This window comes from Nansenia antarctica (assembly GCF_963989245.1).
Source record: "Nansenia antarctica genome assembly, chromosome: 2".
In the NCBI taxonomy this organism is placed as follows: Eukaryota; Metazoa; Chordata; class Actinopteri; order Argentiniformes; family Microstomatidae; genus Nansenia; species Nansenia antarctica.
Genome location: NC_137675.1, coordinates 12,580,085 through 12,597,896, shown reverse-complemented (window position 1 = coordinate 12,597,896; position 17,812 = coordinate 12,580,085). Strand labels below are relative to the sequence as shown.

The following is a 17,812-nucleotide window of genomic DNA, read 5'->3' as shown; positions in this document are numbered from 1 at the left end:
CGGAAATCCGTCGCGACTTGGGAAAAATTGACGGAAATCCGTCGTAGCGACGGAGAACTTTAATCCCTGTTAGTTGTTCTGAATTAACAATTTGCACCTTTGAGGCTCAGTAACCCATGGAATCTACTGCATGTAGGCCTTGATCAGCAGAGGCTAATGTGCTTTGTGTGAGTTTGTAGTGACTCACGGTTCATATTTTATTTCCTATTTTGTTGAATCCTCTTAACAGATGTGCCTTCTCTTCAATGATGGGGATTATGCTCTCAGTATAACCGTTAAGACATGATTACTTCAGTGCCTGACGATGAAAAATATACTGCTCACCCATGATGGGTCATCACAAGACCATAACCTTTACGACAACTGTACATCTAAAGAAAAACCAGATTAAATAGGCGTCAGTGCTACATGTATCCTTAACTTAGGTAGACAAGGCTATACCTACATGGATGACAACTCACATTAAAGATTCCATTTGCCCATGAGTAAATACATAAGCATTCAACCTCCTTGTAGAACTGGTTTGGGCAGGTCCAAACACATTACACAGCTTATGCTTCGAGCGAACTTTGATCTTAACTAGGGATGTAACGATACACTCAACTCACGACTCGATACGATTTTCTCACGATAATTTTTAACAAAATGAGATTGCAGACAAATTATGACTGAGAAATATAATTAAATTTATCTCTAAGACAAAAACTACAAACTACTGTATTTTATTTTTATTTTTGAGGTAGGGTGTGAATGCATATTTTCTTTTCTTTATAAAAAACGAAAGCGAAGTCAAAAGTATATTACGCCCTCTGCTGCTTAAAAAGAGTACCGCGATTAATTTTTCATCTCATCAATTTGAATCGTCAGTTATTTGTATCGATAATTAACTGTCTCGTGATGAATCGTTATCTTAACAGATAACAGATATATAACAGGTGTTAATATCTGGCAGGGTAACATACAATAGGGTTGAAAATTGCCACAGGAAGCGAACCATGAGAAGTAAGTTTCAGTTTCAATTCTGTTTGCCAGACAGCGTTTCTTTGATATGACGTGGATGCAGGGGAGGGTATAAATAATAGTCAATACTGAGCTTTCAGCAGCAGTTCATCGCCTATGAGTGAGAGAGAGCCCTGCAGCCTGGTCTGAATTAATTTAGAAAGGATTATTTATTGATCAGATTTATCGTTGTTACGTCTTCTTTCACTTTCCTGTGATCTGTTGTTAAAGATTTACTCGGTTATTTGGTAAGTCAACATATTTCAAAACATAAAATTACTGTGTAATACTTTGTGGAGAACTGTACACTGCCAAAACCATTTAGAATATATTTATAGTTAAGCAAATATTATATATTTATAGCTTAGCAAAGGTTTTGACAGCACACAAGCAATAATGTTTGTATATTGAGTTAACATATGACCTTTGTAATAACATATTTTAAAATAACACATAACACACAGTAAATGTCTTTGAAATTAAATTCAGAAATTAAATTAATTAGCCATTAGCCAATTAACCATTAATTAGATCTGACGGTTCTTTGATATTTTGGGAAATTGATACCCCGGGGAGCGGCACTTGTAGTCATTAGTGAGTGTATCGGTGTATAACCACAGAGGTGAAAAAACTATGGGAAAGCAAAACATAGACTCGATACCAGAGAAATTATGATATATATAGCATAATATAGAGAATACCTGGTTGTGCACATACACACATACAGTAATATATACTGTGTGTGTATTTGATTGCCTTTGAAAAACGCTTTGTCAATACCTTCTTTGCAGCCTAATCTCATGTCTATCCCGAGGCTGCAATTGGCAGGGCCTTTGAGCAGCTCTATGGTAAACGTACACCCCATATCAACACAGGAAGTAGCCGTATCATGTTTTTAACTGTGATTAATATATGATATATTATTAAACACATATGATGCTATGGGGTTACTAGTGTGGCAAAGATCCATCAAGTAGGCTACATCATTATGATTCTGACACACACACAGTTTTATTTTTGTAGTTACCAATATCTTGCTCTCTTATCATGCCACAACTTATGTTAAAAGCGAGAGACAAAGTGACAATTGCAATGTTCAATAACTAATGTGTGAGAATCTTCTCTCCTTTGCTCTATCTTTGGGAGTGTCTCTTCACTCCATTTCTGGTCGGAAGGGCGCCACCTGGCTGTATGTTGCCAATATAAACATACACAGCAAGTATGCCAACAACATACACGTGATTGTGGGTCAGTGACGCGGCCCATGATAAACAAACAGTCAAGTTGTCTGCCTATGGGTCAGTGACGCGGCCCATGGCATAAGATAAGTCGCTCTTTCTTCACTCTCATCTTCTCTATATTTAGCCTATATTTTTATTTCTGTAATATCAATACTTAGTTGTAATATCTAATAGTAGCATTTAAAAGACAACAGTTATCAAATGTTTCTGGTGGACTTGTATTTCACACATCACAACAGCAAATTCACTTTAGAAACCATGTCCCTAGGACTGTGCTGGGACACACAACTCTTGGTCTGGGAGAAAGGAGGACAGGGACAAGGTGGATGGGGTGAGGCCAATAAACTGTTCAAACTTTTGTATTTCTTCCCTGTTCACAACATCAGTATGTCATGTGTTCTGCACCATAATGCATTTAACCTTTATGTATCCAGGTTACTCTCACTGATATACAACCTTGATCTCAATTAAACTAACCTGCGTGAATACAGGTTGAATGTATTAGCCTACCTTTCATGAGGCCAACGCAAACAGTAACCACATTCAACATGACATGTAAAAATCTATGCTTGAGTCTGTGGTTTGCTACACTCTTCTATGTTATCATAGCAACATGTATAGTTGAATATATAAATACTATCTTCTTTCAAAGAGAATTTAAAAGAGCTATTTTCTCTTCTAGGATCTTGCACATCTCATTGCACAGTTTGACTGTCTGACCATGTGTGGCGAGGAGATGGACTGGGTACAGCCTCTTGATAAGCCTCATCACAAGTGTACACACACACACACACACACACACACACACACACACACACACCTAAATGACTGTCTTGTCTGTTTAAACAGGTTAGTGATGTTACAGACACACCCGGGTGCCAGGAAGAGCAGAATTGGGAGGAAATGGACTTGGTATGGGCTTCATTACTCAAAACACACACACACACACACACACACACACACACACACACACACACACACACACACACACACACACACACACACACACACACACACACAGTGAGGAAACCTATTTCATGTTTAAACCCCCCCCCAAGCCTGATTGAAGGCCTACATAGAAATGCCACCTACCACCTACAGAAATCCACATCAAATATGACACTTGTTTTAACACCAATGTAAATATCTGACATTCTAAAACACACTTACAGTTTTGGACAAGGATGATCTAATTTCAGCTCCAAATGTCCAAATAATGTCATGGTCTCCTTGTCTCCACAGAGTGATCCCAACTTCTGTGTCTGGAGAGAGGAAGAGGATGATGAAGAGTAGTGTCATTGAGCCAGTTACTCTTGTAAATACTGTAAATAATGTACATATTATTAGATGTGAGTCAGTGGAGGCTGCTTCTACCTCCACCAGCCTCCCCTGACACATTTGAATAGTCATGAACGATTTAAGATGGCTGTGTAGTCTCTATTTGTGTTGTTTGTTTGTATCCATATGGCTTGGTGCAGTGCTATTCACATAAAAATAAAGAATAAAACATGTCCTCCGAGAGGGGGGGTGGTGGCGGGCCAAAACTGTTTTGTTTGCGACAACCATTATTTTGTTAGCAGATAACATCAGACAACTTACCTGCACTCGAGAAGACAAGAGCACAGCAGGTGATGGTGGTAGAGAGTGTTGGACAACCGTGTGTTTAACTTCAGATAGCTCGTTATAAAACTTTCCAAGCGTGTTTCTGCTTTTCTGGTCAGCAGTATGGCTAGGTGCACGATCTCCCTACTTCCTGAAAGGCAACTGGGATGAACATATCCTGTCTCACTCTATTGGTTTAATTGATTAATCAGCTGTGCGGTAAACTGTTGGAACACACTGTTGGAACGCACTTGCCTGTGGAGACGTCATTACCCCCCGCCGCTCAAGACTGCCCCCTCTGGTGAAAGCCATGAGTGCGTCCCAATTTTCCAGCTGGATTGGTGTTAGAGTCCATGTATACATCTATCCTATGCTTTTTAAATCCATGCATAGGAGTGGACAAGTGTACACTTCATGTAAAAGGTATATTACTTGTTACTCAGGCCAACTAATTTAATTCACATTACAGAATGTGTACACACACAAGATGATACACACATCAGACATTGCCTTCATTAGAGGCCAATTTGAGTAAACATATTTATTGACCCAAGAAGAGCAAATCACAAATAATGATCAAATATTTATTTTATACAACCCCACCTGCATGCCAGCGTTTTCATAGAAACTGTACAATGTGAAGGAATGTATGGAACAGCATAAGATCATTCACAATATCACAAACACGTTTCATTTGTTAGTTTGTTCTTTCTTCTTTTACATCCACAATCATCAGGTTACAGCTACAGTACGTACACGTCAATGTCAATTTCACTTTTCAGTCCAAATTCATCCAGATTCAAACCACCTCCCCCTTCAACATACTTAAAAATCATCATGCATTTCTGCTAACACTCAGGTTGCCAATGCCTGTCCTGGATAGCTGCCATTGGTTGTGCTGGGTCCTGTTCGAATAATATCACAATGCATCCTTCCTTTAGGAAATCACTGTTAAAACAGGATTGGACTGGTCGAAGCAAACTTTGCTTGCTTACACCAATCATGTCACATCAGATCAGTGACTTGTACAAGGAAAGGAAGTGGAGACTGAAGACTGTGGTTAGCTTGCTGTTGGAATCAGCTGTGTTTGTCCTTGGCTGGACCAAAAGCCTGCACACCCAGTAGCAGCTCTCCAGGACTACAGTTGAAGTACCCTGTGGTCAGGGGAGGCTAGTGGAGGTAGAAATCGGTGGACAGGTTCAATGTAATGCATAGAAATTATATTCCATGCATTACAATGAGCCCATCCACCGATTTCTCCCTTCACCAGCCCCCTATGCCTGTGAGTTGCATCAACCAGTCTGCGCAAACTTTTTTTTTTCTTTTTTTCAATCGACAACATGACATCATGCGTCTCTCGGTTTGGCGTGTCGTTAGGTAAAAAGGCTATGCATCCTAATTATCCACCCTTCTCCTGAAGTATACACTTGTACTCTTCCCCCACATGGATTTAACAGCATAGGATTGGTCTAAGCATGGGCTCTTATACCAGTCCGGTCCCATTCAAATCCATCTAGAGAAGTACACAAGCACATACTTCAGGAGCAGGGCGCAGCATTACAGGCCTGGCCACAAACTGTCAGGGTTTGAACTGGGGACCTCTCGCACGGATGCCACAAACATAAACCACTATGCCAAGAGGACATCCTCGTGGTACGAGGGCTACTGTATATCTGGGCATAGAAGTCGCAGGCAGGGCTACCTCGTCACGACTGTGAGATTTACAAACCACCTCCGCTACACTCACTCGACCAGCTCTGTTTTTTTCCGTACGAGAGCCGAACACACCGTCAATGTCCGGAGCAGCGGACGGCGCATCACTCGGCCTCCTGTGCTTCTCTGGGTGCTGATCTAGGATCAGTTTTCCCTCCCCAAATCCTAAACCTTAACCAACAAGAGGGGAACACGGCAAAACTCACCCAAGATCAGCCAGCGTCTATACTAGTCATCACCTTTGACCTTTGAGAGCAGGGAAAGGGTCGCAACACAATCTGAGTGAGGGGACAGGGGGCAGGAGTGAGGGGACAAGGAGGAGATCTGACTCAGGGATCGATGTACAGTAAGGCAAATGGAGAAAAAAAAGAAACCCCCCCAAAAAAGGAAACCAAAACAGAATTGTTACATTTTATGTCTTTTCTCACACAGCCGTAGTGGGCGATCATAAGGCCTCATGGATAAGGAACATTAATAAGCCTATAGATAAGCCTCATGGATAAGGAACGAGAGGGCCAAGGTTTGATCAATACTGACCATGTGACTTGCTTGGGGTCGGGTTGGGGGCAAGGAAATAGAACCATTGGTTTCTAAGTGGTTAATTCTAATTCTAACATTCTAAACATTCTTACTCGAGTTCTCTAGAGGTGGCGAGGTTCGAACCAAGCAATGAGGGTGAGGTTGGCGAGCACACAGCAGCATGTATGTAAACATGTAAACGGGGATGGTCCACTAGGGGGCGCGAAGGATGGTTGTCTATTGGTAGCACAAGGAAGCAAGCCCTTAGTTTGAGCCAACCTGATAGCAAGCACTTCGGGATGAACCTGCCCTTAGGCACTGTTCTAGGACCAGCTGGTATTAACCTTTCCCATTAGAGGGAAAAACAAAGAAGTAGAAAACTGATCCTAGATCAACCATTAGGAGGAAACCACTGCGTCATGGCTAGCAAGCACCATATAGGATACACAACACTGTACAGCCCAAGACATGTTAAATTGGCTAGTTAGTGCTACATCTACCCAAACAGCTGTGGAAGAGATGACAGACTTACCCACCATTTTATCTGCACAACCCTAGCATGTAGCCATAGTTAGTATGTCTTGATTTAAGCTTATTCACGCCGGTTTGTCGTTCTCACTCAGCTAGTTTTAAAGGTTACATAGGTTACTACTAATGTTACATAGGTTACTTTGACAGGAAATGCAGGGACATACCTTCCAATCAGATTTCCGCAAAAGGTTAAAGGTCATTCAAATGGTGGATAGGTGAGTAAAACAGATCACTTTGATCACTTTCTGTATAAGGCAGCGTTAAGGGGGTGTCCACCCCTGTTTTTCAGGGGTAATACATATTTTACTCCATTATTGACTTTGGCCTCCTCCATCCAGAGGAGGAGAGGGTGAGTAGAGGGGGGAAGGGACGAGCCGAAGAGGCAAATTCATAATTAATCATGGGCCGTTTTCCTGGACACAGATTAAACCTAATCCTGGGCTAAAATGTGTTTTCAATGAAGATTTTCCAATGAAAATGCGATTAAATCCAAGACTAGCCTTAATCCGTGTCTGGGAAAGCAGCCCTGTATGTTTCTCACAAGGCAGGTCTTGGTAAAACAGAAACAAGAAAAGTAAGAAAACGATGAAGGCAAACAATGGAATGACAAGGAAGAGGATGGGGGATGGAATGACAAGAAAAAGCAGATTAATATCAACAACAAACAGCAAATGTGATCATAGCCACCTTATACGACTATCTTAATACGTTAATATATATTTTTAAAAAGGCAAACAAAAGTCGATTGTACACTTGGACTTTTCCACACAAGTACTCTCTTACAGGTAGAGGAAGACACCATGTTGAGGGGTGGAGGGGGTTAATCTCTTCAAGCAGCACAAACCATGAGGAGGTGAGGTATGGGGGAGGGGGGGGGACAACGAGAAATGGTTGCTTGGGATTGGCCGATTGGTGATAGGAAAGTGAACTGAGGTGTGTGTGACCAATCAAAGTAGGTGTGGTGGGGTGGGGGGGGGAAGGACGGGCAGAGAGGGGAGGTGGGGGGTTCTGATGCTGCTACTACTGCTGCTACTACTGCTGCTGATGCTACTACTACTGCTGCTACTACTGCTGCTGATGCTACTACTGCTGATGCTGCTACTACTACTGCTGCTGATGCTACTACTACTACTGCTGCTACTACTACTGCTGCTGATGCTACTACTGCTGCTGCTACTGCTGCTACTGCTGCTGATGCTACTACTACTGCTGCTACTACTGCTGCTGATGCTACTACTGCTGCTACTACTGCTGCTGATGCTGCTACTACTGCTACTACTGCTGCTGATGCTGCTACTACTGCTACTACTGCTGCTGATGCTACTACTGCTGCTGCTGCTGCTGCTGCTACTACAGATGCAGACAGATAACACTGAAGGAACACAGCTCTACAAACAAAACAAAGGATACATTTAGAGGGAAACGAGGGATAGATTTAAAGAGAGAAGTAGAAATTAAGGCATGAGGATGGAATGAAGGCAACAATGATGAATACAGAGGTGAAGGGAGGAGGGGGGTGGGGGGTTTAGGGCTAGATTCGGAAGAGCTCTTCTAAAACAAAACAGGAATGGCGATGTCACAGGACTGGGAGGGGGGGTTAAAGCATGAGTTAGGGTTTAGGGGTTAGGGTTTGATTGGGGGTGGGTTCAGGGTTCGGGACTCGGTGTTGGGTGGGGGGGGGGGGGCATGGTTGGTTCCGGTTCCGAACAAGGCCTCTGGGTTCTCTAGTCTTTCCAGTCTTTCTTGATGTTGAGGTTCCACTCCCAGGAGAGGTGGTCGTGCTGGTCATCGTCGGTGAACTTGGACTTGATGTTGTAGGTACCGCGGGCCAGCATGCCCCTGGGCGCCTCCTCCAGAGGGGTCAGGAAGTCGTAGTCGTCAGGCCGCGGCCCGTAGCTGCCCACCATGTAGTCCGACTTGTCAACTACCCAGGGGACACAGAGAGAAAGACAACAATAACACCTTATTATTAGTCTGACTGAGAACATTATGTGAATGTGTGTTGGTGGATCGTGCTCATGTGTTTGACTGCCTTGTGTTTTCAATATGTGGATGTCGTTAATGCGTCATTGTGTTTTATGCACTTTTTTATCGTATCGGAGCCTATGAGGCAAAACTAATGTCTGCACAAGTACGATCTAATCTAACTGTTTACAACAGAACTTCTCTGTTGCTCTGTGCGCCAGAGAAGTGCTACTGTTGGTCAAGTCGGGACAAAGCAGTAACACTCCCGGCATTCAGTACACACCAGGGAGGCTGGTGGAGGTAGAACACCAGGGAGGCTGGTGGAGGTAGAACACCAGGGGAGGCTGGGGGAGGTAGAACACCAGGGGAGGCAGAACACCAGGGGAGGCTGGGGGAGGTAGAACACCAGGGGAGGCTCGTGGTGGTAGAACACCAGGGGAGGTTGGTGGAGGTAGAACAGGCCAAGGGAAGCTGGTGGAGGTAGAACACCAGGGGAGGCTGGTGGAGGTAGAACACCAGGGGAGGCTGGTGGTGGTAGAACACCAGGGGAGGCTGGTGGAGGTAGAACACCAGGGGAGGCTGGTGGAGGTAGACCACCAGGGGAGGCAGATGGAGGTAGAACACCAGGGGAGGCTGGTGGAGGTAGAACACCAGGGGAGGCTGGTGGAGGTAGAACACCAGGGAGGCTGGTGGAGGTAGCAATCGGAGGATTGCCTCATTCTAATGCATGGAATGGGATATAGACCGGTATCAAACTCGCCTACAGCCTCCCCTGGTATACATACGCCTACTCTCCTGATGGTCGTGGCTCAGTGGTACTCCAACAGAAACGCATGCTACTACTGTTGAAGGGAGAGAACTGCATACTGTAATGCAGTTTTAGTCAGATTGAGATATGAACATATCTGTATATTGGTGCTGTTTAAGAAACACAAGACTCGTTAACCAACAAGGAACCCAGAGAGAGAAAACAACGAAAGGGTGTGTGAGTCCCGCGAAACACACAAGACAGCATTCCAGTCAGGAGAAGACTAGAGGCAACAACATTCCTGACAAGAGAAGGGGACAGGAAATGCAATTGATTCAGTTCATATCTTTAACGTCCCTGGAGACATTCCAAGAACCTGAGACCAATGACTAAGAAATAGTTTCAAAACACTACAGCTGATATCTGCTCAATAAAAACTGAAAAGAAAAAAACCCTGAACAAGACCGTCACTACACATTACACATTAATCTACGTCTGTTGATCTAGTGCTCAATAATGGGAGTATTGAGACTATGTACAATTTACTTTAAACTTAATAAGCCTGGGGCCGGGGTTCGTATCCCGGCTCGCCAGATCCAGATATGGCCGAGGCACACGGGAAGCGGCATATTGGCCGGCCGCTTCCGAGGGCGGGATAGGAGTATTTCTGGACTAGGATCCGTCGCGCAACACCGCTCCCTGGGCGCCGGAATAACGGTACTGGGCTCGAGGAGCCAGTCAGCCTAGTCTGCCTGGCGGCCTCCTCTGGGACTGCCGGCCACGGGGTCGTGCGGCGGATCCTATGCAATAGGCAGGGGATAATTGGATGCTACGTTGGGTTAAATTGGCTACCAAATTGGGTGAAAAAGGGATAAAATCTGAAAAACAAATTAAAAAAAAAAAAAAAAAAAACTTTATAAGCCTGATAACTCCCTTCACCAGCCCCCTACGCCGGGGTCTGCGTATGACGGAAATAGCCTATTGTTTAGTTTTTTTGTTTACTGCATGACGCATTACGAGAGTGTTGCGTGAAGCACATGGAGTTTTTGAAAAGAAAAGCTCCAGATTCAGGTAACTCTGGATCTGAGCCATCAACTTCATCATCCAGTGGTAGCTCAGCAGGGATGGTAGTTAAGGCCAGCAGCAAGACAAAGAAAAGACGATGACAACTTTGTCTAACCGAACTTTGTCGCATGGTTTCATCTTTACCGGGGATCCATCATGCCCACTCCCTATGTGACAGGTATGTGGTATGAAATTCTCAAACCAAGCGATGGTTCAGAGCAAACTTAAGACACCTGACAACAAATAATCAGTCACTAGTCACTAATCACGAGCTGATGAAGTGTGCAAAAGTGTCAGAGAAAACACTGGAGGCTAGCTAACTAGTCACCGAGATAGTAGCTAAGACTAGGAAGCAACACAAGCGGAGATGTTCCATTCGTAGATGGGGACCATAACAGAGAGAGTTTTTTATTTTTGCAAACCGATGCCTAAGAGAACAGCAAGAGATTTATCGTGTGCCAACTGACTATCTTGAACAGGGGGGATTAAGCTGGCAGGACTGTATCAGTATCTGCACTGACGGGGCTGCTGCCATGACAGTAGTGCCAAGGGTTTCATCAGTAGGGTTAGAGAGCAAAACCCGAACGTGCGAAACACTCACTGCTTCCTTCACAGGGAGGCACTAGTTGCCAAGATGCTGCTGACCCTTTCAGAGATACTGGACATTGTTAATTTCATCACGGTGCGACCGTTAAAGGCCCGCCTGTTTTCGATTCTATGCGAGGAAATAGGAACAGAACACAAAATGCAAGACAAAGAAGAAAATCTTCTCACCTCGTCTGACAAATTGCGTTGCTTAAAATATAAGCTCACACTCTTTGTGGAACAGGGAAGGCCTGAGACATTTCCCTTTTGTAGTGAACGTTCAAACAGCAGCACACTTTCTGACCATATCTCTCAGCATCTGATCATTCTTGAGATTTAGTCACTATTTTTCAGTTGCACAGTTTGACTGGGTCCGTGACCCACGGAGTTCATGTGCACTGGATACCTCAAAAGAATGACCCCGGCAGGCACAGGAGCAACTGGCGGAGATCAGGGAAGATCGCACATCAAAAATGACAAGACAGGTTTTGGACAGGCTTTGGATATCACTGGAGGAGGAGTACCCAATAGTTTCAAGTAGTGCCATTGCAATTCTGCTACCCTTCTCTACGACATATTTGTGCGAACTGAACTTTTCGAGTACAGGGCTGTGGACCAGGAGATGGAGGAGGGGGTGACTCGAGATTTTGCATTCCTTTAAACGGTGCCGTGACTGAAAAAAAGTTGAGAAACTGATCTAGGGGACAGTGTTGACAACCTTGTGGATCCTAATCAAAACAACTCTCAACAAACCTCCATTTCAGGCCCTGTGAGTTGTCTTATTTCCTCATCCCTGCACTGTTTCTCTTGGCAGATTGGAAGGAAAGGGAGAGTGTGTGTGTGTGTGTGTGTGTGTGTGTGTGTGTGTGTGTGCGTGTGTGTGTGCGTGTGAAGGGAGCGAGTGTGTGTGGTGAAGGGAGTGTGTGTGTGTGTGTGTGGGTGGGGACACATCTATGTCAACATCATTAAACAATGGAGGTCTCAAAACGCTCTAAGGAGCAGCTTCCCTGACATATCTGTGTCCTCGACTAAAACCAAATTTTCAATGGATGGGGGTCTCAAACAGTAGAGGCAGAAATCGGAGGACAGGTTCATTGTAAATGCATGGGATGGAATCATATCCAACACACACGTTTGATACCATTCCTGATTCCATTCATTACAATGAACCTGTCCTCCGATTTCTGTCTCCACCAGCCTCCCTTCGTCTCAAGCTGCTCTGTATAGCATCATCTGCTAAATGACAACAAAGTAAACGATAGGTGTCTGGTGAGGAAAAAATCAATGGGGCTTTACACACTACAAGGTGTAAAACGACACAGTGCTGGCTCTTAACACCTTCCTCTCGCACAGTCTTTTCCAGTACTGTTCGCGCAACTATGGATGTTGATGCATAACCTGGCCAGCCCAGTACAGCTCAGCTTGGCTCGGCAGTGACAATTAGCATGTGACTCACTCTTCACTCCTTTCCTGTAGGTGTGCTGGACGTACTTGAGCCCCGAGACGATCTCCTTGTTCACCTGAAGAGACAGAGGCAGAGGCTATAATACACACAATAGAGGCAGAGGCTATAGACACAGTAGAGGCAGAGGCTATATAGACACACAGTAGAGACAGAGGCTATAGACACACAGTAGAGACAGAGGCTATAGACACAGTAGAGGCAGAGGCTATAGACACACAGTAGAGGCAGAGGCTATAGATACAGTAGAGGCAGAGGCTATAGACACAATAGAGACAGAGGCTATAGACACACGGTAGAGGTAGAGGCTATAGACACAGTAGAGGCAGAGGCTATAGACACAGCAGAGGCAGAGGCTATAGACACAGTAGAGACTGAGGCTATAGAGGCAGACTATAGAGGCAGAGGCAATAGACACAGTAGAAGCAGAGGCTATAGAGGCAGAGGCTATAGACACACAGTAGAAGCAGAGGCTATAGAGGCAGAGGCTATAGACACACAGTAGAGACAGAGGCTATAGAGGCAGACTATAGAGGCAGAGGCTATAGACACACAGTAGAGGCAGAGGCTATAGATACAGTAGAGCCAGAGGCTATAGACACAATAGAGACAGAGGCTATAGACACACGGTAGAGGTAGAGGCTATAGACAAAGTAGAGGCAGAGGCTATAGACACAGCAGAGGCAGAGGCTATAGACACACAGTAGAGGCAGAGGCTATAGATACAGTAGAGGCAGAGGCTATAGACACAATAGAGACAGAGGCTATAGACACAGTAGAGGCAGAGGCAATAGACACAGCAGAGGCAGAGGCTATAGACACAGCAGAGGCAGAGGCTATAGACACAGCAAAGGCAGAGGCTATAGACACAGTAGAGACTGAGGCTATAGAGGCAGACTATAGAGGCAGAGGCTATAGACACAGTAGAAGCAGAGGCTATAGAGGCAGAGGCTATATAGACACACAGTAGAAGCAGAGGCTATAGAGGCAGAGGCTATAGACACACAGTAGAGGCAGAGGCTATAGACACACAGTAGAGGCAGAGGCTATAGACACACAGTAGAGGCAGAGGCTATAGACACACAGTAGAGGCAGAGGCTACAGAGGCAGAGGCTATAGACAGTAGAGGCAGAGGCTATAGACACAGTAGAGGCAGAGGCTATAGAAACACAGTAGACGCTATAGCTAACGCTATGGCCGATCTGCTTCATTCTAAGTGGGATGCTAGTGTAGCTGTGGGAACAGGGAGAGACATGAAGGGACTGCCTGGGAAATCGATATGAGCTCACCTCAAATCATCGCCTGACAGAACAAATGGGCCGGACGCATTAGGTTTCAGTTAATGAAGCCACACATTAGATGAAACATGGAGAGTGACATCGACCTACATCAAGTTTATCAAAGGCACACTTCCTACATTTGATGACCAAGGGTCAGCACAAGCTACACCCGCCCACAGACAACCCAAAGAGGAGTCGTAGGAGGCGCACTCCATCGTTAGGAACGAGACTCCTCGCGTTCCTCTCCTCCGTCCTCCGCTCGCGTCCTACTGAGAACGCAGTGGAGGAGAAGATCTAGGCTCCTCCCCTTAGATGTCCTCCTCCAATGCCTTTGGAGGACGAGGCAGAGTGCGGGGTGGAGGAGGGGACGCGAGAAGGCGTGTTCCTAACCACTGAGAAAAAAGACTTGACTTAAATTCCCCTTTCTTTCTTTAAACCTATGTGACAGCAGCTGGTGAAAGTGGGAGCAAGTCGAAATGTAATTTATTCACATTTTTCAGAATAAAAGTCTGAACGTTTTGATTGGTTGCCGACTTGTTTCCGCTTTCACCAGCTGCTGTCACATATTGAATGTTACATCCGAGGAGAACCAGAAAGTGTCCTTCTCACCCTGAAGCTGATCTTTATCCTGTACTCCACCCCTTCCTTCAGAATGAACGACTGCTTCTTAAAGGCCTCCAGATCCCCTGAGACAGACCACAGAGAGAAAAGGAGCAATTAGATTGGTAAGTACAAATCACACAGGGCATGCAATGCAGTCTACTTAAAACACACACACACACACACACACACACACACACTATGAAGACACACACACACACACACACACACACACACCTCTCTTTAACCTGTCAGCCATGGGGAGCAGGCAGCGGGGCTGCCACCACAGTAGGGGTCATTATCACCACCCAGCAGTGGCAGCGCCTCATTAAAAGACTTAATTAAGGCTTTCTACTGATGATGACACGTAACAGTGCTGCTGCACTGTCACTTGAACAATCAGATACACACACACAGATACACACACATGCACAGATACACACACAGATACACACACGTCACTGTACTAGCGGCCCTGTTTTACAAATGGGAATGCACCAATGGCGTTACTGGAACTGCACTGCCTCGTTCAGTGTGACTCACACCACTGTGTTCACTGTGTTCAGTGTCACACCAACCCATTCAGTCAGACACGACACCACACAAAAGAACAGGAGGGAGGAACCTCAGATCTCCTGCAATGCCTTTTGCGAGGAGAGAGGAGGCCAGGAATGGAATAGACACACACACACACACACACACACACACACCTACCTTGCAGGTCGAGGGTGAGGGGGTTAGGGGCAGCCTCACATACCAGAGTCAGCCGCGTCACCTGGACGTTGGCCACGGTGGGATCTGGAACAGAACAACAGTCCCATCAACACCTGTCCAACAGACACTACTGACACACCATCACACCTCTGGGCGGCTACACGACACTCGTACCCATATCTTCAGACGCCTTTTTCGATTTTGAAAAGTGTCGATGACAACATTATTATTGAGAAATAAGCTCATATGAAGGTGACAGTCATTAGAATGTAAACCCTTCCTCTGGGGACTTTGTCTTGTTTTCTCTCTCTGTTTTTATCTATTTTATTGTTCCTAGTCAAGTGCATAGTGTTGTATCCGTGTATGAAATGCCTTCTATAAATACAGTTGGATATGATTGGGTTTGTAGGTGGTACACAAGGGAGAACAGTGGCTGTCAGGCAACATTTACAAGAGGGGACGGCACACACTGTATACATCTGTGGAGGACAAGCTCATTGTAATGCATGGAATGGAATTAGCAAACTCCTCATTTCGTTCTGTGCATTACAATTTCTTTTAATTGTTTTATTTAACCTTTATTTTCACCAGGGGAACCCATTGAGACCAACGTCTCATTTAAGAGGATACTCTCAATTACAGAACCATCCAAAGTGCAAATATTGAAGTTAGTTTCCTTCAAAGAGTGGGATCTCGAAAATTGCATATATTTTGTTTTTGCTCCATTTAAAACAAGTTTATGCTCTAGAAGTGAGTGCAAAATACATAACACTCCTTCCAATATAGGAGCAGATTAATAAATGACTGTATCATCAGCATAAAAGTGCACCGTACAGCCATTTTTAAATGAGACAAAGTTATTAATATAAAAGGTGAAGATAATTGACCCCTGCGGTACACCTTTAGTGACCTCCATAAAAGTGGATTGAATAGAATCAGCAACAATACATTGGGTTCTACTCGCTAGATAGCTTGAAAACCTTGTGCAGGTGTTCTGATCTAGGCCAACAGAGACTAGTCTATCTATTAAAAGTGGAAGGTCAACTGTACCAAAAGCTTTTGACAGGTCAATGAACAGAGAAGCACATTACTGTCCATTGTCAAGAGCACATAGTATCATTTAAAACGAGATGCAGCTGATTCAGTATTGTGACCAGATCTAAAACCATATTGAAAAGTATTTAAAATGCAGTTTCTACTCGGGAACAAATTAAACTGATAATTAACTAAAGATTCAAGGGTTTTGGCTGAGCAAGACAGCTTGGAAATTGGGTGGTAATTATTGTGAAGTGGAAGCACATGAGCAGTCTTCCAAATCTTTGGAACAATCCCCAAGCTAAGAGAAAGATTACAAATGTGTTATGGGCTCAACTATAACTGAAGCAGCTAACCTCAAAAGACCAGGGTCCAAGAAAGGGTCCAAGAAAGTCAGCCCCAATACTTTTTTGAGTCGATCCTCAAAAGAGTGTGACCCACTTCCACTTCTACTTCAGTGACCCAAAACCTACAAGGATTCCTCTCCTTCAAGAGTTCTGGACCTGATTGGCAGGTCTCATTTTGATTATGCTGACCCCTCCAACTGGCGATATCTATCAGATTTATTTTATTAAAAAATATGGCCTGCCATAAAATGATCATTAAAGGCAGTGCAGATTTCCACCGTGTCATTTATGGAACCAGAGTCAGACAGTAACTGCTGGGGAAGTGCTGGGGGTGAGTTATTCTTCATAGACTTAATTGTTTTCCAGAACTAAGCTGGGTTACCAGCATCAGAGTGGTACATCTGTTTCGCAGCTGCCTGAACAAACAACCCCGGTTTTTCTAGCTTCTGCCCATGCCGAATTTCTCTCAGCAATTATGAGCCTGTCCTCCCATTTCTACCTCCACCAGCCTCCCCTAGTTCACTCTATTATGTATGCATGTATCAGTCTGGAACAATCGGTACATATAATGAGAAATAAGCAGCTGTCTAACTGTGTGTCCCTCTGAGAGGTGGAAGCAGGACAGATTATCCATTAGCTGGGTCTGGGAGAGAGGACAGTTCTCCATTAGTTGGGTCTGGGAGGACCTGAGCATTAATTAAACAGCAGGTCATTCTGAGTCCCTGGGTGTTAGTTAGCCTGCTGCTCTCACAGCTGAGGACCGCCTTATTGATCCTCACTTGTAGTGTCAAGAAGGAAGACATACAGAGACACACTCACTTACACACGCAGGCATAGGCATGCACGCGCACACACGCGCACACACACACACACACACACACACACACACACACACACACATACGCACACACACGCACATACAGAAAAAGAGAGAGAGAGAGAGTCAGACAGACAGACAGACAAACAAACAAAAACACACACACACACACACAGAGAGAGAGTCACACACACACACACACACACGCACACACCCCCTGCCCAGTCTTACCGCCGGCGGGAGTGGTGCCGGGCCCTAGCAGGACCTCCTTGTACTTGCGCAGGCTCTCGTCGTCCTTGTCCAGATCCTGGATCTCCTGCAGGGTCTTCTGGGCCGGGGGACGGTAGTTGACCGACTCCCCCTCCTCGTTCTCCGCAGCGATGGCTGCTAGCTGCTCTGGAGTCACGTCGTCCTCAGCCATGTCTGGAAGGAGGGAGGGGGGCGGGGGGGGGAAGGAGGAAGAGGGAGAGAGGGAGAAATAAATAGGGGAGGGAGAGGACAGAGGCAGGGAGGGAGAGGGAGGGAAAAAAGAGAGTAGGAATGGAAAAGATAGGGAGGGTAAGAGAGTGTGGAGGAGGGGGAGAGAGAG

The 17,812-nt window shown here is 45.1% G+C and overlaps 1 protein-coding gene across 1 annotated transcript; it reads right to left on the bottom strand.

Annotated features, from left to right (window-relative positions):
* Positions 1-8,329: 8,329 nt before the first annotated feature.
* Positions 8,330-17,646, bottom strand: LOC308150901 (rho GDP-dissociation inhibitor 1-like; the record flags this gene model as incomplete). The annotated part of the gene is made up of 5 exons (XM_080523688.1): positions 17,455-17,646; positions 15,025-15,108; positions 14,320-14,396; positions 12,425-12,488; positions 8,330-8,529 (listed from the first exon to the last, which is right to left on the bottom strand). The coding sequence occupies exons 1-5, from the start codon at positions 17,642-17,644 to the stop codon at positions 8,330-8,332; spliced, it is 615 nt and encodes a 204-aa protein (XP_080379814.1). The 5' UTR covers positions 17,645-17,646.
* Between the last annotated feature and the right edge of the window lie 166 nt (positions 17,647-17,812).